Source organism: Chrysochloris asiatica, unplaced genomic scaffold, assembly GCF_000296735.1.
Source record: "Chrysochloris asiatica unplaced genomic scaffold, ChrAsi1.0 scaffold00028, whole genome shotgun sequence".
NCBI classification, from domain to species: domain Eukaryota; kingdom Metazoa; phylum Chordata; class Mammalia; order Afrosoricida; family Chrysochloridae; genus Chrysochloris; species Chrysochloris asiatica.
Window position 1 is genome coordinate 24,383,550 of NW_006408546.1, and position 27,478 is coordinate 24,411,027.

At 37.7% G+C, this 27,478-nt stretch overlaps 1 protein-coding gene across 3 annotated transcripts in view; it reads left to right on the top strand.

Annotated features, from left to right (window-relative positions):
* GRM7 (glutamate receptor, metabotropic 7) overlaps positions 1-27,478 on the top strand; it is a 1,560,849-nt gene that overhangs the window by 731,692 nt on the left and 801,679 nt on the right. For all 3 annotated transcript variants that reach the window (XM_006846627.1, XM_006846628.1, XM_006846629.1), the window contains exon 4: positions 21,299-21,453. In XM_006846627.1, coding sequence (XP_006846690.1) covers positions 21,299-21,453 — 155 coding nt within the window. The remainder of the gene's footprint in view (positions 1-21,298; positions 21,454-27,478) is intronic.

Below are 27,478 nucleotides of genomic sequence, written 5' to 3' on the forward strand. Positions count from 1 at the left end.
TATATATGAATATATACAATGTATAGGGTTTCCAAGTCTTCATCTTTCTCCCACATAGCATCTAGTATATTTTAACCAGTGACTTTGAGGTTTCCAGTCTTACAGAGCCAGTGACATATACATTCATAGGTTTCATATATATACATAGATTACCCAATGACATCTTTGCTTTCGAACGCTTTAAAAAGACCTTTTGCAGAAGATCTGCCCACTGTACTATATCGTTTGATTTATGAACTGCTACTTCAATGGGTGTTGATGTGGATCCAAGTAAAATGAAATAAAATTACTGACAACCTCACTCCTTCTCCACTTACCATGATATGATACTTTGCATTGGTCAACTTATAAATAGTACTTCAGTAAGCTTATTTATTCACCAGTCTGTGTCTACTTACCAGATAAATCACTTGAAAGGTATTCCAGGGTCAGAAATGTATCACTTGGAGAAATAATATAATAGATACTGTTTTGCATAGAAGTTGTTCCAGTGTATGCTTCCAGTACTGGATGTGAGCTGTACATGCATTTGCCTTTCTTGTTATTGCTGTTGTTAGGTGCCATCCAGTTGGTACCAACCATAGTGACCTTATGCTCAGCAGAATGAAACACTGCCCGTCCTGTGCCAACCTCACTACTGTTGCCATGCTTGAGTCCATCGATACTGCCACTTGGCCAATCCATCTTGTTGGGGGTCTTCCTTTTTTTCTCTGACCCTTTACCTTACCAAACATGATAACCTTCTCCACCGACTGGTCCCTCCTGACAGTATGTCTGAAGTATGAGAGACAAAGTTTGGCCTGTTGGCCTCCAAGGAGCACTCTGGCTGCACTTCTTCCAAAACGGAGCTATTTGTTCTTTTGGTAGCCCATGACACTTTCAGTATTCTCCTCCAAAACTACAACTCAAAGGCATCAATTCTTCTACAGTCTCCCTTATTCATTGACCACCTTTCGCATGCATATGAGGTTATTGAAAATACCATGGCTTGGGTCACGTGCACCTTACTCCTCAAGCTGACATCTTTGCTCTTCAATACTTTAAAGTGTCTTGTGCAGCAGATTTGCCTAATGCAATATGTCGTTTGGTTTCTTGACTGCTGCTTCCATGAGTATTGATAGTTGATCCAAGAAGAATGAAGTCCTTGACAAATTCAATCTTTTTTCCACTGATAAGAATTTGGTTTATTGGTCCATTGGTAAGGATTTTTGTTTTCTTTATATTGAGATTTAATCGGTACCAAAGACTATGCTCTTTGATCTTCATCAGTAAATATTTTAAGTCCTCTTGTCTTTCAGCAAGCAAGGTTGTATCATCTGCATATCGCAGGTTGTTGATGAGTCTTCCTCCAATCCTGATGCCACGTTTGTCTTTATATAACCCAGCTTCTCGGATTATTTGCTCAGCATACAGGTTGAATACGTATGAGGAAAGAATACAACCCTGCCACGCATCTTTCTGAATTTTAAACCATTCAGTGTTCCCATGTTCTGTTTGAACAACTACCTCTTGGTCCAGGTGCAGATTCCTCATGAGCACAATTAAGTGTTTCGGAGTACTCAGTATTTCACAATGTTGTTCATAGCTTGTCATGATCCACACTATCCAAAGCCTTTGTATAGTCAATAAAGCACAGGTAAACATCTTTCTGATATTTTTTGCTTTCAGCCAAAATCCATCGGACATCAGCAATGGTATCCCTTGTTCCACGGCCTCTTCTGAACCTGGATTGGACCTCTAGAAGTTCTCTGTCAATGTATGATTGTAGCCATTTCTGTATTACCTTTAGTAAAATTTATTCACATGGGATATCAAAGAGATTGTTCAGTGATTCCGCATTCTGTTGGGTCACCTCTCTTTGGTATGGACACAAATATAGATATCTTTCATTCAGTAGGCCAGATATTTGTGTTCCAAATTTCTTGGCATAGATGAGTGAGTACCTCTGTGACTCATCAGTTTCTTGAAAGATTTCAATTTTTATTCCATCACTTCCTGGTGCCTTGTTCTTTTCCAATTCCTTCATTGCACTTTGGACTTCCTCCTTCAGTATCATTGGCTTTTGATCATATGTTTCTTCTTGAAGTGGGTGAACATGAACCATTACCTTTGGGTACAGTGACTCAGCATATTCCTTTTATCTTCTCTTGATGCTTTCTGCATCATTCAATAATTTGCCCAGAGAATCTTTCTATAGTGAAAGTCTAGGCTTGATTTTTTTCTTCAGTTCCCCCATCTTGAGAAATGCTAACCTTGTTCTTCCTTTTTGCTTTTCTGATTCCACATCTTTGCACATTTTGTTGCAATATTTGCCTTTATCTTCTCCATCTGACCTTTGAAATGTCCTGTTCAGCTCTTGCACCTCCTCATTTTCTCCATTTGGTTTAGCATCTATATGCTGGAGAGCAAGTTTCAGTGTCTCTTCTGACATCCATTTTGATCTTTTCCTTCTTGTCTTCTTAATGACTTTTTTATTTCTTCACGTATAATGTTCTTGACGTCATCCCACAACTCTTCTGGTCATCGGTCTTTAGTGTTTAATGTATCAAATCTGTTCTTCCGATGATCCCTAAATTCAGGTGGGATATATTCAAGGTCATATTATGGCTCTGATGGACTTGTTTTCATTTTCTTCAGCTTTAGTTTGAATTTGCATACAAGCAATTGATGGTCTGTTCCACAGTCTTTCCCTGGCCTTGTTTAGAATGATGATATGGAGCTTTTCCATCATCTCTTTCTGTAGATGTAGTCAATTTTATTTCTATGTATTCCATCTGGTGTGTCCATGTGTATAGTCATCTCTTATTCTGTCTAAAGAAGATATTTGAAGTGAACAAATCATTGATTTTGCAGAATTCTATCATGTGTTCTCAAGCATCATTTCTATCACCAATGCCATATTTTCTAACTAACTGATCCTTCCTCTTTGCTCTCAACCTTTGCATTCTAATTACCAGTAATGATCAATACATCTTGATTGCATGTTTGATAAATTTCAGATTGAGGAAGTTGGTAGAATTCTTCTATTTCGTACTCAGTGGCTTTAGTGGTTGGTGCGGAAATTTGAATAAGAGTGGTATTAACTGGTTTTCCCTGTAGCACATAGATATTATGCTATCATAGACAGTGTTGTACATCACGACTGATCTTGTATGTTCTTTTTGACAATGAATGCAACACCATTCCTCTTGAATTTATCATTTCTGGCATAGTAAACTATGTTGTTTAAAATGGCCACATAGATTTAAAATGGCCAATATCAGTCCATTTCAGCTCACTAATGTCTAAGATATTGATGTTTATCTGTTCCATTTCATTTTTGATAACTTCCAATTTTCCCAGATTCATAATTCATGCATTCCATGTTCCTCTTTTCAATGGATGTTTACAGCAGTTTCTCTTCATTTTGAGTTGTGCCCCATCAGCAAATAAAGGTCCTGTGGAATTTTCTCCCATGGGCATTACTCCATTCGTGTAATCACGGTCAACTCCACTTTGAGGAGCATTTCTTTTCCAGTCGCATTTTGAGTGCCTTCCAACCTGAGAGGCTCATTTTCCAGCACTGTATCTGACAGTGTTTCTCTGCTATCCATAATGTTTTCAGTGACTAAATATTTGGAAGTAGTTCGTCACTCCTTCTTCCTTGTCTGTGTTTGTCTGGAAGCTCATCTGAATCCTGTCCACCATGAGTGACCCTGCTGGTATTTAAAATACTAGTGGCATAGCTTTCAGAATCACAGCAACGCATAAGCCACCACAGTACGACAAACTGACAGATGAGTGGTGGTTGCCTTTCTTATAAGGCTGCAAATAATACCAGTCAAAAAGTACTGCTACCAACATTCCAGTTTATATATACATGAGTTTATTCCAAACAAAGCATGTTTAAACATGTCTCTGTGATCAGTAGATGACTGCAGCCATCTTAATCATATGCTTGCCTTAGGCTTATTGGGTGCCTCCAAAAAGAAAAGGTCAAATCAGAACAGCGACTTTTGAGGGGATCTGCTGAGCCAATAAAATTCATGTCAGAGAGGCCAGTTCAGTTTGTTATGGTGACTGTTTTTATGGGAATCTAAAGTTGTTAACCTATACAGGTTTTCTAGAAGGACACAGGTCAACCACAGAGATATATAAAGATTTAAGAAAATTGAAAACTTACTTGATCAGAAAACAGGTCAGGGAATTTATACCAAGGAATTTCACCGCCATCATGACAATGCACCTGTTCATTGGACCGTAGCAACGACTGTCCTACACGAATTTGGTTGGAAATACTTGCATCCCTGATCTTGCCCCTTGAGATTGTTTTATGTTCCCAATAGACCTAGATGGAGGATATTTTGGGGAGAAAGAGTAACTTCACATTTTATATGTTTATTTAATAAAGGTTTCTATGATTTTGTAGCATTGCTTTTTGACTTATTGTTATATCCCTGTGAACTTGAATGTGAATGTTTCCAAATAAGGGTAATGCTTAGGTCACTTGCCATTATGATAAGGCTTTAAAAAGTTCATGGAAAATTTTTAGTTATAAGATAGTGGGATTTTTCCACAAACTTTTTGAAGTCCCCTAGCATCGCTTCTTAATAAAATATTGAGCTATCGTTTTTACCAGAGATTCTTTCCATGTCTCTTTCTATTTCATGTACCCTAAATTTTCTGGATGGAGTACCAGTGTGGCACTGTGGATTAATGTTCAAATCAAGGTTGATTTGAAGCACAGGGACAACAGTTCAAGCTCACTAGCCACTCCTTTTAAAACCTTTATGAGTTGCAACCTACTTTATGGCCCCTAACAAGAAGAACAATATTATCTGAATGTTGTTTTTAAGTTCCGTTGAGTCTGTTCCAACCTGTAGTGACACTGCACAGAATTTCTGGGCTGTAAATCTTTATCGGAGCAGAAAGCCTCATCTTAGTTTTGAACTGCTGACCATGAGGTTTGCTGCCCAATTCGTAACCACTAACCTACCAGAGCTCCTTATTTGAATAGGCTGATTGAAAATATTATTGAATTTGATACTGGAAGACCTAAATAATTTTTGTTCTCGTTGTTGCTAATTCTTCTACAGATGAGCTCTGTGTTAATGTTATCTTAGGAATGTTTGCTTTTTTCTTTTCTTTTTTTTTTTTTTTTTGTCGCTTTTTAGCCTTTCAGTCTCTCATCAGAACAATGGAAATCCTTTTGAGCTCTTTTATGGTTATCTGGTCCTGTCTTACCTTTTCAATTAATTTTATTCCAAGCTTCCTTGAATTTTGTGTAGTGCAGCCCCAGGGCTGTACTTTTGGGGAAAATATTTATATGTTCTGTTCTACCTATTAGCCATGCTTCGTCCCCACTCCATCAATCCACTGTCATCTCTAGTATCACTTTTTTCTGGGCAAATCTCTCTAGACCACACAGATTTGGTGCTTTGGTCAGTTCTTCAATAGAAGAACTCAGCTTCATAAGTAAGGTCACTGAGGCCACTTGAAATTGTTTGTTTTCTTAAAGAGTGTGTCTGTTTCCACTGGTCTGACAGCCTCATTAGGACAGAGGTCATGCATTGCTCTACTGTCTTTTATAGCCTCATACTTATCACAGGGCTTGGTATGTAACTGGTATTCTGAGAACATCAGTGAATCAAATATCTAGTCTAATAGCCCACTACAAAGCCCCAGAGGTATAGTGGTTAAGCAATCAGCTACTTACCAAAAGTTTAGCAGTTCAAATATATCAGAAGCTCCATGAGAGAAAGAAGAGGCCATCTCTACCCTAAAGATCAGAGCTTTTGCCACCCTAGGGGGTCAGTACTCCTCTTTATGATTCTGACTCCATGGCACACAGTGATATTGACTGGTTTAAGTGCAGATTTCACTCTCAAAGGAGGCCCCGAGTGATATAAACCATATGTATTCAACTGCTAACCAAAAGATTGTTGGTTCAAACCCACCCAGGACACTGTTAGAAGAAAGACCTACTGATCTGCTTTTGAAAGGTCAGAGCCATGAACAGTGTGTGGTACTCAGCTCTACTTTGTAACCCATTGGTTTTCCATGAACTGCAATCAACTAGATAGGAACCAGTTTTGGGTAGGTCTCTGTCTGAACTTTATGACTTTGAAAACTGTGGTATCATTGTAACATTTTAGACATTGCCTGCATTCACCCAGTTGTCCAGCCAAAATGTTTTGCTCTTCCCTGATGTCCTAATTGCCCTCCATTTTCTTGTGACATTTCTGCTTGTTAAAATGGTGCCTGTTCTTCAAGATCTATTTCAAACACCCTTCTCCAGGAAGTGGTGTCCAATCACCCCTCAAATGCATCATTAGTCTTCTTAGAAAATGCTGGCTGTGCTTCTGTAAGGTCATTTCATTCTCACTTTGTACTTTTGTTATTTAGAAGACTTTGTTTCCACTTGACTCTTGTCTTTCTGCATTCTTTTTTTTTTCTATATAAATTTATTAATATCCTGTTTAAACCTCTTATAAATCTTTTCCACATCTTTTATTACACACTGGCAGAGTAGGTAATACGTTTTAGGGTGTGACCTCATGTTTATTTTTAAGTACATTTTACATGATACACAAAAGATATATTGGAAATAGTTGGTTATAATACTCTTGCAGATAGTGTGAGGTTTTAATTTTTAATGTATATAAGCCACTCAGTATCTAGGTTCATTTTATAAAAACTGGAGTTTGTGTACTAGAATGAATATTATTGTATATTATGATTGATAGTAGTGATAGCAGGAATAATTCTTGAGCACAGTAATAAAAATGAAGAACATATATAAGTTTCCATCAAATCATGACCTTAAAGAAACTGATGTCTGAAAAGTACTGATCAACCACAATGTTATTTTTTCCTCAGAAGACTTACAGTGCAGATGGAAAATGTTGAGATTTCTCGGAACATTAACTTCAAATATTTTATCAGAAAATAGCAGTTGAAGACATTAATATCTAGCTTTTGAAGTTAAGATGTATGCTAAATCAGACATGGATCTTGATCATTTGGATTTGGGGCAAGAATTGAATCTTTTTCTAAAATGCTTTACTCAGAATATACTTGTTCTTGCTATTATTAGGTGGCATTCAGTTGGTACCAAGGCATAGTGGCCTTGTGAGCAACAGAATGAAACACAGCCTGGTCTTGTACCAACCTCACAATCGTTGCTAAGACTGAGCCCATTGCTGCGGCCACTGTGCTAATCCATCACATTGGGGGGTTCTTCTTTTTCTCCAACCTTTCATTTAATTGAAAATGGTATCTTTCTTCAGGGACTATTCCCTCCTGATTCTATGTTCAAAGTATGAGAGATGAAGACTGGCTATCCAGCCTTCCAAGGAGCATTCTAGCTATACTTCCTCCAAAGGAGATTTGTTGGTTGTTTTGGAAGTCCAGGGTACCTTTAAGATTATCCTCCAATACCATAACACAAATGTTATGATATTCATTATCCTTATTCATTATCCAGCTTTCACATGCATATCAGGTTATTGAAAATACCATGGTTTTGATCAGGCTCACCTTAGACTTCAAACTGACATCTTTGATCTTCAACACTTTAAAGAGTTGTTATTCATCAGATTTGCCTAATGTGATATGTTATTCGATTTCCTGACTGGAGCTTCCATGAGTGTTGATGGTTGATCAAAGCAAAATGAAGTCCTTGACAGCTTCGATCTTTTCTCCATTTGTATGGATCTTTTTTATTAGTCCAGTGGTGAGAATTTTTGTTTTCTTAACATTGATATGCAACTCATAACAAAGTCTGTGGTCTGTGATCTTCATGGGTAAGTATTTTAAGTCCTCTTTACTTTCCACAAGAAAGGTTGTGTCATCTGCATATCACCAGTTACTGATAAAACTTCCTCCAATTCTGATTCCACATTTTTCCTCATATAATCCAGCTTCTCAGATTGTTTCCTAAGCATACAAATTGAATAATTATAAAAGAATACAACCCTGGTGCACACCTTTCCTAATTTTAAAGCATTCAGTGTTCACAATTAAGGGTTCCAGAATACTCATTATCCTTAATGTTCTCCATAGCTTGTCATAATCCATACAATCGAAAGCCTTTGAATACTCAATAAAACACAGATAAATATCCAGTTATTTGATGAGGTATTTGTTTTCCAAATGTGCTGGCATAGATGAGTGAGGGTCTCTAGTGCAGCATCAGTTTGTCAAAGGATTTCAATTTGTAGTGACTTCAGTGCTCGTAGGTCTTCTTCCTTCATATCATTGAATATGCAGAGTCTTGTTCATAAGCTTCCTCTTTCAATGGTTGATCATTGACCATTTCTTTTTGGTACAGTGACTCTGTGCTTTCCTTCCATCTATCTTCTTTTAATGCTTTCTGCATCGTTCAGTGTTATGCCCATTGTTGTTGTGGTTAGGTGCTCTTGAGTCAGTAATGATTCATAGAGACCGTATACACAACAGAACAACACACTGTCTGGTCTTGCACCAACCTCATAATCGTTGCTACATTTGAGCCGATTGCTACTGCCACTGTGGCATTCCATCTTGTTGGGGTCTTTCTCTTTTTCTCTGATCCTCTATTTTACCAAATATGATATCTTTCTCCAGTGTCTGGTGCCTTATAACAATATGTCCGAAGTATGAGTGTGAAGCCTGGCCACCCTGGCTTCCAGGAAGCATTGTATCTGTACTTCCTCCAACACAGATTGGTTTGTTCTTTTGACCGTCTATATTACTTTTAAGCTTCACCTCCAACACCAGAGTTCAATTGCAAAAATTATTCTATAATCTTCCTTGTTCATTGTTCAACTTTCACATGCATATGAGGTTATTGAAGATACCGTGGGTTAGGTCAGCCACACCTTATTCTTCAAACTGACATATTTGTTGTTCACCAATTTAAAGAGGTGTTGTGCAGCAGATTTGCCTAATACAATATGTTGTTTAATTTCTTGACTGCTGCTTCCATGAGTGTTGAAGGTTGATCAAAGCAAAATGAAGTCTTTGAGAACGTCAATCTTTTCTCCATTTATTGTGATGTTATTTATTGATCCAGTGGTGAGGACTTTTGTTTTCTTTATGTTGAGATGCAACCCATATCAAAGGCTGTGGTCTCTGATCTTCATCAGCAAGTATGTTAAGTCCTCGTCGCTTTCAGCAAGCAAAGTTATTGCATCTGCAGAACTGGAATTAGAAAAGCAAAAGATAAGAACATGCTCAACATTCCTTAACTGAGTGAACCGAATAAAAAATTTAAGCCTCAACTTGCAATGTTGAAGGATTTTATGGGCAAAAATATTGAATGATGCAGAAAGCATCAAAAGAAGATGAAACAGGTACACAGAGTCACGGTACTAAAAAGAATGGTCGATGTTCAATGATTTTAAGAGGTAGCATATGATTAAGAGCCAATGATACCAAAGGAAGAAGTCCAAGCTTCTTTGAAGTCATTGGCAAAGAACAAGGCTCTGGGAATTTGTGGACTACAAATTGAAATGTTTCAACCAACTGACGAAGCACTGGATCACACACTCATCTGTGCCAAGAAATTGGGAAGACTACCTGTCTAACTGACTGAAGAGATCCATCTTTGTGCCCATTTCAAAGACAGATGACCCAAAGGAATGCAGAAATCATTGGACAATATCATTAATATTCATGGAAGCAAGCAATTATCTTTGCTAAAGATAATTCAAAAACAGATGCAACCAAACATTGACAGAGAATATCCAGATTCAAAAGAGAAACGTGGCATGTGGGATTTCATTGCTGACATCAGATAGATCTTGTTTGAAAGCAGAGAATACCAGAACGATATTCATCTGTGCTTCAGGAGTATACAAAGGCTTTCAATAGTGCAAATCATGACAAGCTGTGGACAACAATGCGGATAATTACTATTCTGGAATACCTAATTGTGCTCATGAGAAACCTGTACATAGACCTCGAGGGAGTTTTCACACAGAACAAGGAAATACTGAATGGTTTAAAATTCGTAAAGATGTGCCCCAGGGCTGTATTCTTTCAGCATACTTATTCAGTCTGTATGCTGAGCAAATAATTGGAGAAGCTGGGCTATATGAACAAATATGTGTCATCCGATGAAGGAATTCATTAACAAACTGCAATGTGCAGATGTTTTTCCATACAACACTTCAACATTGCAAGGCAAGCCTTGATTTTTTTCTTCACTTCCTTCAGAAATATTACTCACTTCCTGAGAAATGCTAAGTGTGTTCTGGTTTTATAACTCCAGGATTTTGTACATTTCTTTATAATCTTTGACTTTGACTTCTCAAGCTGACCTTTGAAACTTTCTACTCAGCTCTTTTACTTGCTTTAGCATCGCTACATGGGAGAACAAGTTTTAGAGTCCCCTCTGGCATCCATTTGGTGTTCTCCTTCTTTTTTATTTTCTTAATGACCTTTGTTTCATCCTTTATGATGTTCTTGATGTTATCCCACAACTCTTTTTTGTTTTTGTTTTAGTTTTTATTGTAAATTGAGTGATATTTTACATGGGAGAACATCAGGTTTACACCATCATTTCATTGCAATGATTACAGTTTCTTCCATGCATTATCATTCAACAGTATTTGCTTCCAGTCCCTCTGTTTTTTGTTCGGGGAGTGTACACAAAAACACTCAGGAATATATAATAATTTAAACAAACAAAGTAGCCCACAACTCTTCTGGTCTTCGGTCTTTAGTGTCCAATACATCAATTCTGTTCTTGAGATGGTCTCTAAATTCAGGTGGGATATGTTCAAGGTCATATTTTGGCTCTTGTATATTTGTTATAATTTTTTCCAGTTTCATTCTGAATGTGCATATAAGTAATTGATGGTCTGTTCTACAGTCAACCCCTGCACTTGTTTTGGTTGATGATATGGAGCTTTTCCACAGTCTCTTTCCACAGATGTAGTAAATTTGATTTCTTTGTATTCCATCTGGTGACGTCCATGTGGACAGTCTTTCATATTGTTGAAAAACAGTTGTTTGCAATAAGGAAGTCATTGATCTCACAAAATTCTTTCATGTGATCTCCATCGTTTTTACTATCATCAGGCCAAATTTTCCAAACAGTGGTCCTACCACTTTGTTTGCAGCAATGTATTCCAATCCCCAGTGATTATCAGTGCATCTTGATTTTACATTTGATCCATTTCATACTGAAGAAGTTGATAAAATTCTTCAATTTCACCATAACGGCCTTTAATGGTTGGTGAGTAAATATGCATAATGATGGTATTAACTCGTTTTCCTTGTAAGTAGGTGTATGGATATTAATCACAGACAGTGTTGTAGTTGAGGACACAAGTTGATATATTCTTTTTTTTTTTAAGTTTTTATTGTGAATTATATGTTAGTTTACATGGGAGAACATTATCTTAACAGTCATTCTATTGTATTTCATTTCATTGCAATGATTACAATCCCTTACATGCATCATCAAACAACCAAAGGGTAAACCCCACTTACCTGGCTCCCTGGGCCGCCAGCACACAGCCCCTCTCCCTCCCTGAGTCCAGAGTCCCTGGACACTCCTTCTTTCCATGACATTGTCTCTGCCTTCATCCCTGGTGTCACTACTTCTCTGGACAGGGTCACATACTTTGCTTTTCTCCCTTGATGGTTCCAGGAATCTCAGCTCCTAGACTGCAAAATCAGCTACTCCCCTCCTTTTGTTACAAAATGTTTACATTTACCTTTCTAACACTCACTGTCAGACCTGATAGCAATCATTCCCTATTGAACTACAGGAGTCTTAACCCCCTCACCTTTTATCAACCCCATCTAGACAATTTGAAACAATTCAGTGGAGATTCTACCTTTCCCTGTACCCCTGGATCTAGGTTCCCTATTGAAAGCTTGTAAGCCAGTCACTTCTTGCCTTTGTAGACCTCCCATTTTGAGTAGTCAATGTCTATGTTCCCCATCCTTTTTGACCCTGTGTACTAAGGGGATTGGAGTGATCCTCACTTTAAAGATTTGTTTGCTCCATTGCATCGACAAAGCACTCTTTTTGATGATGAATGCAATTCTTCTGCAATTTGTCATTCCCAGCATAATAAACCAAATGAGTGCAGATATAAAATGGCCAATACCAGTCCATTTCAGCTCATCTATGTGTTCTATTTAATTTTTGACAAATTCCTATTTTCCTAGATTCATAGTTCATACATTTCATGTTCTCATTATTGATGGATGTTCACAACCATGTCTCCCCATTTTGAATTTTTCTCCATCAACAAATACAAGTCCAAAAGTGTTACTCCATTTGCAGCATCAAGGTTAACTCTACTTTGAGAATGCAAGTCACATTTTGAGTGCCTTCCAACCTAAGTGGCTCATCTTCTGGCACTATGTCCAACAGTATTTTGGTGCTCATTATCATGTTTCAGTATTCAGTATTCTGGTGCTGACAATGTTCCACTGCCATTCATAAGGCTTTCAGTGACTAAATATTTGGAAGTTGCCGGGGTCTGACCCTGACATAGTTGTCACGAGTTTTTGGTTCACGAGGAGGGGAGATCCAGCGGCGATAGGGATAGCGAAAGAATACACAAAGAAACAGAAGAAGGAAGACAATGAGGCACCCCAAAGCCAGGGTGGATACATCACTGGTGCGCAGGCTTGGGACTACAGGCATCATGGCCTCTGCAGGCAGCGACTCACTGCCCTGCAATCTTTAATGCATGCCTTCCAACCCGTAATGCACCGCAATCTTTACTCAATCCTTCCAACCAGTAATGCACACCTGGGGAGGCTCGGGCCTCTGTTTTATTTAGGGGAGGAGTTTCACACCAAGCTGGGAGGGACTAAAACAGGATACAGCTAACATCAGTAATTTTCCAGACAATCAGGTAACTTTACATTGTACTTCACTGGTTCGAATCCCAGGCCAGCAACTTGGATTCTCAGGCCCAATTAACATATCTATAGCCCCTGAGGTCAGTTGGGGGAAGTTGAGAGTTCTGCAGGAGACGCCCAGGTGAATGGGCTGCACCTGGAAAAGGGATTAGGGAGGATGGGCTCTTTGTCTATAGAACAAAGAACCGAGAAGTAGCTAAGATATTTTTAGTTAATCCTTTGGAGAAAGGTTTAACCTTGCAACCTTTAGTCTCGGCTTTAGGAAAATATCACATTTATCTGTGGATTTTCAAAGGCTCCAGTGTATTAATTTAATATATATACTTGAATATTAAGATGAAAGCAATTTTCCATTAACTGCCAGTGGCCTCATTTGTTACACTCAGCCCTAGAGGGCCTCGAACCTCTGACTAGTCTTACACGGTCTGCAACAGGAAGTAGTCCATGTCTCCTTCTTCTTAGTGTGTCTTCGTCTGGAAGCTCAGTTGAAACTTGTCAACCATGGGTGATTCTTCTGGTATTTAAAATACCTGTGGCATAGCTTCCAGAATCACAGCAACATGCAAGCCACCATAGTATGAAAGACTGACAGACAAGTGGTGACAGAGATTATACAAGGAGAATTAATTTTTTTCCATCAACTTTTTTTTTTAATGTTTTATTGTGAATTATATGATAGTTTACATGGGAGAACTTTAGTTTTACATTCATTCCATCGTTTATCATCTCATTTCCATGGTTCCAATTCCCTCCATGAATCATCAACCACCCAAAGGGTATATCCCAGAAACCCACCCCCTACACTTCCCCCTTCTCCCCCCAGTTTTTGGCCCACAGTCCCTTTCCCTCTCTGGGTCCAAAGTCCCCAGTCACTTCATCACTCCTCATCATCATCTCTGTCTCTATCTCAGGCATCTCTGTTTCTCTGGGTAGGGTCCCGCTCTTGGCTCTTCTCTGTTGATGGTCCCAGAGGCCTCCGCTCCTATCCTGGAGAATTAATCATTCCTGTCCTTGTTACAAAACTTCTGCCTTTGCATTTCCAACCCTCATAGTCCGTCCTGATAAGCATTATTCACTACAGTATCATGAGTTACCCATCTGTATCTCCTTTCATCAGCTCTGCCCAGACAGGTTGAATAGTACCTACTGGAGATTCTACCTTCCACCATGCTCCCTAGCACCAGGTTCCCTCTTGAAAGCTTGTAAGCAAGTCACGTCTTGCCTTTGTAATCTCCCCTCCCCATTTGAGTATCCAATGTCCAAGCTGCCGTTCTCAGTCCACTTTGTGTGTGTGTGGGTCCATCAATTTTTTGATGCCCCCTTGTTAATATATCAGCATCAATTATGGAGTCCTGGTGTGATGCCTTAGCATAAGCACTTGTCCATCTGAACTGCAAGATCAGTGGCTCAAACTCACCAGCTGCACCTCAGAAACTGGGTATAGGGTTGCTATATGTTGGAACTGACTCCACCACACTAAACAACAACAACAACAATTGTGAAACCACTGAGTATTTAGGAAACTGTATTTGTGTTTGTGTTTCATAAACCTTGCCCTTAATTATAAAGATAAATTTAAGTTTAGAGACAGTTATCTCGAATAGCAATTTAAATAATCTCCTGTAAAACCTGTAGTCCCTACATTGCCAGGCAACCTCTAATAGAATTCTGAGGTAATGCTTGCAGTTATTTTTTCCCTACATATATATCTTCTATAGTAGAATAAGGATCACATAAAATTTAACATCCTACTTTTTATAAGTCATTAAAGATGACTTTTTACCATATAGTAAACATTTAAAAAGGTTTCATCATATTAACTGTCTTTGTAAATATTCTCCCGTTTTTCCATAAACATATTTTGGCTCTTGTATATTTGCTTTCATGTTCTTCCGCTTCAGCCTGCATTTGCATATGAGAATGTACAGTCTCTTCCACAGCCTGCCCTGGGCCTTGTTTTCATATGAGAATGTACAGTCTCTTCCACAACCTGCCCTGGGTCTTGTTTTGCCGGATGATATGGAACTCTTCCACAGACGTCTTCAGTTGGATTTCTTTCAATTGTGTGGATCATGACAAGCTATGGACAGCATTGTGGGTAATATTCTAGAACACTTAATTGTGCTCATGAGGAACCTGAACATAGACCAAGAGGCAGTACACAGAAGAAGAGAACACCAAATGGTTTAAAATTAGGGAAGGTGTGCCCCAGGCTTGTGTTCTTTCACCATGCTTATTCGATCTCTATGCTGAGCCAATAATCCATAAAACTGGATTATATGAAGAAATATGTGGCATCAAGATTGGAGGAACATTTATTAACAACCTGTGATATATAGGTGATACAACCTTGCTTGCTGAAAATGAAAAGGACTTAAAATATTACTGATGAAAATCAAAAACCATAAACTTTGGTATGGGTTGCATCTCAATGTAAAAAACACAAGAATCCTCACCACTGGACCAATAAATAACATCACAATAAATGGACAAAAGATAAATGTCAAAATTTTCATTTTACTCTGATCAACCATCAATACTCATGGAAGCAGCAGTCAAGGAATCAAATGACATATTGCATTAGACAAATCTGCTGCACAAGACCTCTTTAAAGTGTTAAAGAGCATAGATGTCAGCTTGATGTCTAAGGTACACCTGACCCACCCCATAGCATTTTCAGTAACCTCATGTGCATGCAAAAGTTGGACAGTGAATGACGAAGATCGTAGAAGAATTGATGCATTTGGGTTATAGTGTTGGAAGAGAATTTTGAACCACATACAGATCTGTGTTGGAAGACGTACAGCCAAAGTGCTCCTTGGAAACCAGGATGGTCAGACTTCATCTCTCATTCTTCATGCATATTACAAAGAGGAACCAGTCACCGGAGAAGGATATAAGGTTTGGAAAGTTTCACGGTCAGAGCAAAAGAGGAAGACCCTCAGTGAGGTGGATTAGCACAGTGGCATCTACCATGGGCTCAGGCAGTGATTGTGAGTTTGGCTCAGGAACTGTTCTGTTGTGCATTGGGATGCTATGAGTCGGTATCAACTCAATGGCACCTAACAACTATATATGTGTATATATATATAATCATTTATAATCGTATTTCAACATATTTTTCATATGGAATTCAGTGACATTAATTATGCTCATCATGTTGTATGATCAAAGCCACTATCCTGTCCAGATTTTCCCATTCCTTTATCAATAACCTCAAATTCCCTACCTTCTGTTCCTGGTAACTACTAATAAATTTTGGTCTCTATATATGTGCCTAAGGAGTTCTGGTGGTTAGGTACTGACTGTTGGTTAGGCACTGACTGCTTAAAACCATACATTGAGCCACAGGAATATGAATTTCTTTGCTCCCTTAAAGATTTACAGTCTCAGAAACTGAGTTGGAATCGAACTGATGAAAGTTGGTTTGATTTGGGTTTAGGTATGTATGTGTGTAAGTTGGATCATACAACATTTGGCCTGTCATAACTGACTTGTTTCATCTGTCTTGTAGTGTGTATGAAGACTACATTTCTGTTTATAACTTTATACTAATCATTGTGTGTATATATATCACATTTTGTGTTTTTCATTCATGTGTTGATAGACATTTAAGTTGTTTTTACCTTTTATTTAAGTAGTGCTTTAATGAACATTGACATCCAAGTATATAAGTATCTGCTTGTTTCATGCTTCCAGTTGTTTGAGTTTTAGACATATAATTGAAAAAGCTGGATCATGTGATAATTCTATGTTTCATTTTTGTGTGTATTGAGTGAAGGTGTACAGAGCCGATCATTAGTTTTACATGAAACAAATCCCACACATGGTCTCCTCTCTGTTGCAATCCCCTCAATGTAACATCAGTTATCCTCCTTCCTCCTCTATTGCTTGTTTCTCTTCAGCTTTCTTTTACTACCCATCTGAATTTCATCCTGAGGAAAAGTCGGCCATTTTGATCTTGAGTGGGTCACCATTCTGTAGTGTCTGTATGTACCTGATTCTGTCATATCCCCCTTTATATCTGTCTATTGTTGGGCTGAAAATTGAGTCAAAGCAATGAGTTCAGTTCCAGAAATACGGGGGACTGTGTGGCATTGCATGTTAATGCTCTGGACTGTAAAGTCATTTGAACTGAAACTTCAGTGATTCAAGCTCACCAGCTGCTCCTTGGAAACCCTATACAGGGATGTGATGTGTTGGAATTGACTCGACGGCATTTAACGACAACTACAGGGAAAGGGTGGAGAACCTGTATTCTGCCAATTTTGTAACATCATTCACAGACCATACAAAATTTTCAACTTAAAATTAGCCTGCCATTTTGATCAAATATTTAATTAATTCACCCTTAATTTGATGATTGGAGTCTTGGTGTGAAACGGTGGGGTAATGCACTAGACTGTGAAGTTGGTTTGTACTTCAGGGTCAGTGGCTCAAGGTCTCCAATTGCTCCTTGGAAACCTTATACAAGGTAATTCTGGGTCTGAACAGACTTGACATTACTTAGTAACAACAACAACAACAAATGTGATGACTGGAACTGAAGTTGCATTGGCAGGGCAGGGCAGGACTAAATGATTTCCTGGGCCTTATAAAACCCACTGCCCAATAATCCTCAGCTTTATTCTAAGGATATATTTACTTTGGAGTTCTACTAGTCTTAGACCAGTAAGCCTGATCTTTTTTATGATTTTCCATTTTGTTTCACATTTCCCTCCACTCTACCCAGGATCTTCTAATATGATCCCTTTCAGAACAATTGGTAGTTGTAGTCAGTCACCATCTAGTGTTTATAGTCTCATAGTCATGGATACTATTGTTCACATTGTTCATTATTCCATTGAAGTAATTTGTTTCTAAGCACCTTCATTTTTTGTCACTCTTCTTTCATCTGCACAGGAAGAGATCCTTCAGGTCTGGAAAGGAACTCATCCTTGTGACCCAGTTTTCAACCTATAACAGTAGATAGTATATAGTGGAGACAACAATACAAGTAGGTCACGCTCACCATGGAATGGTCAATCATTAAAAATCAAAGGGGCAACTTTACTTTAGGACAAAGTTAAAAAGGAATCAAAATGTGGGTGGAATGTAAATAAGAATAACAAGGAGGAAGCAGAATAATTGTTTTTCCATGGAGGGGATTTCAATTGCTGAGCTGAAACAAAGCGTATGATTTGCTGAATTTAAAACTGATGACCTTATCTGTAAACCTTTTTTCAATTCACAGTGAAAAGAACAAACAAACAAAAAATCTGATTTAGTTTCTTTAAAACCTACTTCCTTTTATTCTTCCTCTTCTTTCATTTCTCTTTCTTTCACCACTTTCTCTCTCTTGAGTTCTAAGCCATTTTTTATTCTTGCCTTATTTCTTCAACTTTTCTGGAGCACATCTTCTAATAACTTTATAAGAAAGGGTATATTAGAGGAAACCTGCTTGTGTCTTTTCCCTGAAAATATTCTTATTCTGCCTCCTCAGTTCATTAGTAGTTGGAATACTACATATGTGGTTTCATACATATTTTTAAGTACATCATACCTAGGCACATGCAAGGTTTACAGTATGTAGCTATTGTGACTAACCTATTGCAGCACTCTTTAAGAGAATTTGAGGATTTGTCTTTAGATAAAACATTTCCAGGTTTCATTGGAAATAATGCTAATTCTGTTTGTATTGGAATCCTTTGTGAATTGAGTATGTGAATTGTAGGCAGAAATATTTTTCCCTTAATATTTGAAGACATTGTTCCAGCACATTCCAGCAATGGTCAATCACTTTTTCCTATCTTTTTCTCTCTTAGAGGTTTATTATATGGTTTCTTATTGCCTTATATGCTTTCTGATGTTACTCTAAAACTCTTAAGAAAATTCTCTCTAACTATTCCTAAAGATCTTACATTTTATGAAAAATATTTTTCTCATGAGTTTTCTGATGAGCCTTTTTAATTTTGATATTTGTATTTTCTATTTCTGTGATTTTTCTTTAGTATATTAAGATTGTTAAATGCAATTGAGTCAGTTCCAATGCATAGCAACCTTGTATAGAATTTCTGGGGAATGGCTGGTAAATTTGAACTGCTAATGTTGCAGTATAAACTGACTTTGCAGTCCAGTACATTATCCCACAGTACCACACCAGGACTTTAAATTAATGTTAGTTGGGTTTTTCTTCCTATTTTATCTATACATTTATTCTAAAAACATTATTAGTTGGATACAGTTATTCCTGGATTGATTCTTTAAGAGCTTTATCTTTATCTATTTTGTTATTGTGTTTGTTCTCCTTTCTGGGAAATTTCCTTGACTTTGCTTTTTTCAATCCCTTCTTTGTATATGAAGGTTGTATTTTTAATAGGTGAAAACTATCTCATTAATTTTATGCTTTTTGTAGGCATCTTGTTCTGGATTTTAATAAAATAATTCACATGTCAATGGGTGTGTTATTTGTCCCTTTTTATATTTATCCCTACCTTACGTTATCCAGTTTCTTTCTCCATTTTAACTTGTTTGGCTTAGATTTTTACATTTGAGACTTCCCTAAATAATGTTACTGATGTGTGTCATTCAATTACTTCCAGCTCACAACAAGTCTATTTATGGTTTCTGAGGCTATAAATCTTTACTGGAGCAGAAAGCCTCAACTTTCTCCTAGTGAATGGCTGATGAATTTGAACTGCTGACCTTGGGGTTAGCAGCCCAAGGCATACCCCACTATGTTAGCTCTCTCTTCCTTCCATTATGTTTTTGTTATGTGCTGTCTAATTGGGTCCAATTTATAGCAATCTTTTGTAGTATTTTCAAAGCTATTAAATCTTCCTGGGAACAGAAAACCTCATCTTTGTTCCATGGAGTGACTAGCATGCTCCATCTGTGGACCTTGTGGCTTGTACTATGCTTATGGTATGAAGCCCCTATGCTCCCCCTTCAATTATATGCAGTTTGTATTTGAAAAAGTCACTTACAAAGCTCTAAGTAGCCATGAGCCACTGCCTTACATTTTGGTTTAGGAAAAAGGTTTGGTTACTAACCAAAAGAATTAGATTAAGCTATCTAATCAGGCATCAAATTGGTAAGGAATTCTGGTAGCGTAGTGGTTACCAGTTGGGCTGCTAACCTCAAGGTCAGCAGTTCAAAACTACCAACTGCCCCACAGGAGAATGCCGAGACCTTCTGTCCATAAAGATTTACAGCCTCAGAAACCCTACACAGGGTTGCTATGAGTTGGAACAAACTTTACAGTGCTCTATCACCACCCAACCTGTGGTACCTAGTACATGCAATACCTGAGACATAAAACAATATACCTTCTGTGATATTACACTCCAAAAGAGTTATTTTACCTTTCTAAGTTCTGCAAATTCAGCTACTTACTGATGAAGATGAAAGATTGCTGCTTTTTGTGTAGATTTGACCTCTTTGTAATGAAAATCTTCACAATTGGACAAATAAATAACTTCATGATAAATGAGAATAGTGAAGGTGTCAAAGACTTCATTTTGCTTGGATCTACAATTATCACCAACGGAAACCACAGTCAAGAAATCAAATGATATATGCATTATGTAAATCTGCTGCAAAAGCCCTCTTTAAAGTGCTAAAAAAAAACAAAGGTGTCAGTTTGAGGCCTAAGATGTGCCTGGCACAAGCATGGTATTTTTATTTGCCTCTTATGGATGTGAAAGTTGGCCAAAGAAAAAGGGAGACCCAAAAAGAATAGATGCATGTGAATTATGGTGTTGGTGAAGAACAGACTTCCACATACTGCCAGAGACAAGCAAATATGGCTTGGAAGAATAACAACCATAGTGTTCCTTAGATGTGAGGATGAATCTCATTCTTTGGACATGTTACCAGGAAGTGCCAGTCAATGCAGAAGGATATCATGCTTCATAAAGTGGAGGGTCAGCAAAAAAGAGTAAGACATCCAAAGAGAGGTGTTGACACCGTTGCAGCAACAGTGGATTGAAACATAACAACAATTCTGAGGATGAAGCAGGAACTGGGCAGTGTATCATTTTGTTGTGCATAGGGTCACTATGAATCAAAACTGACTAACAACTAACATGTCTCAAACTCACAAAAACAGAACAAACATCTTAACCAATATGAGTAGTGAAATACACGTTTAATGGTAATTTCTATTTTTCTCCCTTCTAGTTTATGTGAATATGTGTCTAGATTTTTTGACATTTATATTTTTCCTTTTATTTTTTGACTTTTCTACTCTTTGCCTATATTTCTCAAAATATTTTGAACTTTTTCTTAATGGTTTACAAGACCTCTTAATATATTGAGGATCCAAATCATTTGACATATCTTTTGTAGCTGATTGCTTACATTTTGAGAACCAAGAGCTTGCTTTTGTTCTGATAGAATTCTAATATGTATGTGGTTATCTTCATGTCTTTATCACTAATACACTTTTCCATGCCTCTTTTCTTAGGCAGATCCTTGCAGCAGCAAAAAGAGCAGATCAAGTGGGCCATTTTCTTTGGGTGGGATCAGACAGCTGGGGATCCAAAATTAACCCACTGCACCAGCATGCAGATATTGCAGAAGGCGCCATCACCATTCAACCCAAGAGAGCAACGGTCGAAGGTATGAATTTTGTCAACAGTATCACCTGCTCAGAGAGTAATTGGGTACCATGCTGGGTGGTGAAAGCAGGTATCTCTTTTAGGAATTGGTTGTTTTATGTAATTGATGCAAAGTCGTTTCAAACATGTAGTTGTGAATTTCAAGTGAGTCCACATGACTTGTCTGTCCATTTAGCTGATATTTTATATCTATCTTTTGAGTAAATCATGGTATTTTTTACTATAGTATCATAATTAGTATGCATTTAAAATTTTATGCTATTGGAGCTTTCTGAAAGCGAGATATTGTCATTGATAAGAAGCAAAATAATGAAACAATCCAAATACATGTAAGGGAGCTACATTTTCCAGGAGGAGATTTTTCCTTTGTAATTTATCCATTACTTTTCTATTAGGGATCCTTTGCCCCAGTTACTCTTCAAAGTGTCTTCCTGCATGATATGAGTATGATGACAAGACACACCATCTCTCAAGCACTGACATCACCTTACTTTTGCTCTTTTTTGTTTCAGCTTCCCTCAATCCCTTTTGTTTTTATTCTTTATTCCTCTGTAAAGAAGAAATCAATAAAACTTGCCTTCTTCACTTCAGCAAAGATTATTTTCAGAGATGTAAGGAGTAGAGGGTGTTTACTGCCATCCTTCTAATCTAACAAAAATTGCTGATTATGGTTTATGCTCTCCTTTAATTTGAAAAGAAAAGTGATTTCTAAATAAAGAATCTGTAAAAAAAAAAAAAAAAAAAATCAGAAGAGGAACTCCTCCACTGATATTCTACTTTGTTTTCTTTTTCTGATGGGCCCTGTCTCCAAAGATTCCTGCAAACATGCCTTTGCACATTAAAAAGAACTATATTCTCTCAAATAGGGGTCATATATTTGCCTTTCTTTCTTTTATGTCTCCACTGCAATCTAACTACTAATTATTCACCCCAGAAGACTCCATGGTCTTTGTAGGCTTTGGAGACAATTCATGTTGTATTTCTGTCATAGCTTCTTTTTCATGTTATCTGTGGGTGATAAAGATGCCAGGAATCACCCATGTATGTATTGGGAGGCTTTGAATTGATTTCAGTCTCCAGTACGTGTCTAGAGAAGGTTGCTATCTCACATCCCAGACCAATGTATGTGCTGACATTTTGCAAGAAGAATAGACAGAGTTTTAACTGTATGTATTCCTTTTGTTTGGCGTCCTGGTGTGGCGCTGTGGGTTAATACGCCGGACTGCAAAGCCATTTCAACTGTAAGGTTGGCAATTCAAGCTCACCAGCTGCTCTTTGGAAACTCTATACAGGCTCGCTATGGGTTGGCACAGACTCAATGGCACGTCACAACAACAACAACACAACTCATTTTGGTTAAAAAAATGTAGTCATCTCCTTTGTGTTAGAAGTCTGGAGCTAGGGGTGCATACAAAGTGTTCACCCTCAAAGAATACAGAGCTCAGTGAATGTGTCAGAAAGTAAGCAGTTATTATGTAGCATGAAGCACTGTAAATGGAGTATGGAATTGATCCATGGTAATCAAACAAATACCACTGAGTTTCACTCAGGAGGTGGTGGTGCTGTGCTAGGGGAAGACCCTTTAAAGGAGGTGGTGTGTGATGTGAGAATTCAGGCAGAGCTTGAGAAGGTCCCCAAAGAGGGAACACAGGAGTGAGATAACTGGGATCATTGAGAGCATGGCAGATCATAAATTACCAGACACTGTTCTGCACTCCAACCAAACTAAAATTCTTCCAGTTCTGTAAATGTTTTCTCATTTGCATAGCATCATGAATGCTCATCCTTCTTCTAAAGTTCTAGTCACCACACTGTCTAGTCCACTTTGTGTCTCCTCTGTGACTATTACATCCCACCCAAGTCTGGGTTGTTTATATTGTTAATTGGCATGAAGTAGATTCTTGTCATCCTCATGTTTGCAGAGTAAAATTCTTCTCTAGGGTTTTCAAGACTGTTACCTTTAGGCCTGCCTCCTAAGGCATTCCTGAGTGTGTTTGAAAAAACTTTTCAACTAGCTGTTGCATGCCTAACCATTTCAAACACCTTTAAATGCATAAAATAATTCTTTACTGATGACATCAATGACTGATCATTTGGCTTTCTGGTGTTAACATTTGGTGACCTTTGTAGGAAGGTGATACCTATTTTCTGTTGAGTCAGAAACAAGAGATAATTCATTTTGTTAGATTCCATCTGCTCAAAGTTGGATTGTGAAGATTTATGAAAACTCTACTAAAGAGTATTTCTTCACACTAACAAAGAAAGTTCTGAAATGAAATCAGGAAAGCAATACAGTTTACAATAGTAACTCAAAAGAGAAATTATGTAGGAATTAATCAAACCAGAGAAACAAAGACAACTACAAAGCACTACTACAAGAAACCAAAAGAGATCTATATAAATGGAAGAATGTGCCATGTTCAAGAATAGGATGAGTTAGCATTATGAAAATGTCAGCCCTGTAGAATGTGATGTACAGATGTAATGCAATCTCAGTCTATACAACAGCATCAAAGATAGAAAAAGTTTACATGGAAAGGAGAGACACATGGTATAAAAGAAAGAAACAAAAACAAGTTTGTCAAAATTGCTTGGTGGTGTACAGTAACAGAAACATAGATAAATGGAACAGAAATGAAACCCAGAAATCAATCCATCCATTAAATGGGGAAGAGATAGTCTCTTGGGAAAAAAGGGCTAATAAAACTCGATCTGTCACTTGGGAAAACAGAGCTAATAAAACTCGATCTGTGTTTGTAGAAGAATATACAAAACCTATATTTCATGTCATATAAAATATAGAATTTGACATGGATTAAAGATGGAAATATAAAAAACAGAACAATAAATACCATCAGTGGAAAAATAGGGACATGCTTGTTATTGTTAAGTGCTGTAAAGTTGCTTCTGACTCACTCATATTGACCACGTATAGGCTTTCTGAGGAGCAAATGGTAGGTTAGAACCACCCACCTTGTGGCTCAAACTGCTCAGTATCCTACAGTGCCACACCAGGATATTAATAGGATACAGATGAAGTTATTGAAGCCTGAGATCAGATATGCAGTACTGTTGTTCAGGTTTCTGGAGGAGCTCTGGTAGTGTAGTGGTTACGAATCGGGCTGCGAACCTCACGGTCAGCAGTTCGAAACTACCAGCTGTTCTGTGGGAGAAAGATGAGGCTTTCTGCTCCCGTAAAGATTTACAGCCTCGGAAACCCTGTACAGGGTCGCTATGAGCCGGAACCGACTCCACGACACATAACAACAACAATATGTGACATATGTTGTTGTTGTTAAGTGCCGTTGAGTCAGTTCCGACCCATAGGTACTGAAACAGTGTAAAGAGAATTCCACTCACTGGGAAAATTTTGTTGATAATGGCATATCAGAAAAGGGACTAATCCCTAAAATGTATAGAAAACTTTAACATCTCAATAAGGAAAAGACAATCCAGTTTTAAGTGGGCAGAAGACATGAACAGACACTTAACTGAATTCTCATGATCCTCAGCTGTCACAGAGAGCAAATTAAAATAAGGAGCTATCAGCTAACCCCAACATTAATAGCAAAGTACAAAAACACAGAAGACAAAAAGTTTTGGCCAGGACGTGGAGAGACGGGAACCCTCACATCCTTCTTGTAGGACTGTAAAATGGTGCAACCACTGTAGAACATGGTATGGCACGTCCTCTTAAAGTTAGAAATAGAAATGCCATGGGACCCACCAATCCCTCTCTTTGGCATATATTCTAGAGAACTAAGCCATGACACAGATAGATCTATGCACTCCTATGTTCAATGCAGCACTTTTAGCAATAGTCAAGTGATGGAAACAATTTAAATGCCCACTGTTAGAAGAACAAATAAACTTTGGTACATATACCCAGTGGAATACTATGCAACATTAAAGAATTGGGATGAATCTGAAGTACCTTATAACATGAAATAGTCTGGGGGTCATTATGCTGTTTGAAATAAGTCAATTACAAAAGTGACAAATACATTATAAAACCACTATTGTGAAGAGTCAAAAAGAAAAGATTGTCGCAACAAAGAAGACCTACTTTGATGATTACCAGGGGTGAGAACAGAGGGGAGTGTGGGTCATAGGCTGGAGGGTAGACAGGTATTAACTTGCATTAAGGAGAAAAATATTAAGGGGTAAAAATAAAAACACTAAAGAGTTTATACATTCTGAGTATCTAGGGAACATATGAGAATGTATATGGGATGTTATTAGAGGGCATGAAGAAGATAAGTCTGGTGACTACATTGAAGGGTGAAGTGTAAAAGTTGAATGCGACACAAATGCTAATAATATCATGTTCTCAACTACAGCTCTCTCTTCCTGAACTTTAGATGCTATATAGACATAATTTTCCATGCACCAATGATTTGTAGCTTTAGTTTCATGTTATTTTAGAGAATTACCAGTTATCCCCATGGCTTAATACATTTTTATACAAAATATTTTTTTCATGTATATATAAAATGAGCCAGTTGTCATCAGTTGATTCTGACTAATGACAACCTCATGTACTAGAGAGAAGTGCTGTACTCCACAAAATCAGATACAAACATCACCTTGACTCCGTCCAAAACTAAAAGACAAAATCCAAAAGCGGTGTCCCAAAACAATGAAATGAAGAAATGTTGTTATTTGTACAGAAGTACTGAAATAGTATTATTCTATATGAGCACAAAAATAACAATGCATTCTTTTAGGCCAAAATATTAGGAAGGTCCTTGTCCTAGGAAAGTAATTTTTATTGTCTTTTAACTTATGATTGTCTCTTTGACATTCAGAAAATGCTTGGTTTCTCTGTGGCTCTTTTGTTTATGTTTATTTTTGCAAAGATCAGCCATATTTCTTCTACTTCCATAACAAGTGGAACAGTGTGGCCATGCATTTCAACGCTATCCTCCTAAGGAACTAGAAAAAGAAATTCAGTCAGTCATGCTAAAGCTTCTGAACAAAAGTATGGAATATTAAAAATAAAACTGTAAATAGGCCATATTCTATCTGGGCAAGTATGTTTATTTTTTTTTCCTTTACTGCCTAGATTTCCTCTCCCTTTCCCCTTTTACAGGGAATGTTCCATATTGAATTCTACTAAAGTGCAACATTCTTCAAATATTCATCATGCTGCTGAGCACATAGTCTTTGACTGTGCTCTATAATGCTCTTTCTTTGAATATAAACAGAAAAATGCTAATTGATAATTAACACTACCTTCCTCCTCTGAATGCATATCTTGAATAAGTTGAGAGAACATCTGGATGTTTTTGTTGCTCTTTATGTGCACAAAAATAACAATGCATTATTTTAGGCCAAAATATTAGGATGACCATAGTCCTATAAAAGTAATTTTTATGGTCTTATATCTTAATTTTTATTCATTTATAGAAAAATGAACTCAATATTTTCTTGCCGTGGGTGCCATTTCCCTATTTCAATGTGATGATGATAGGTCTCTTGCGTTGGCTCCTGTTATTGGCTATACAAAATTCATGGGCAATCTGGGGAATGTCGATAGAACTTGGCAGCCTTCTACAACTCCTGCGCCAAAGCACTTGTGTATTATTTCGTTTCTGTGCATTGGCTGATGAGGCAAGGAATTCCTGGCATTTCTTTCACTCCTGTGTTACCCCATTAATTAGGATTCTTAGTAATCCTCTCCAGCAAAATATGTCCAATTCACCTTTAACTCTTTGCCCTTCCAAGTGCTCTGATTTTCTGAGTGGGCCATCATGTTGTAGTTGTTGTTATGTGCTGTGGAGTCGGCTCCAACTAACAGTGACCCTGTACAGGTTTTCAGAGGCTGTAAGTCTTTACAGGAGCAGAAAGCCTCATCTTTCTCCCGCAGAATAGCTGGTAGTTTTGAACTGCTGACCTTGAGATTGTTGTTGTTGTTGTTAAGTGCTGTTGAGTCGGTTTCGACCCATAGCGACCCTGTACAGGGTTTCCGAGGGTGTAAATCTTTACGGGAGTAGAAAGCCTGATCTTTCTCCCGTGGAGCAGCT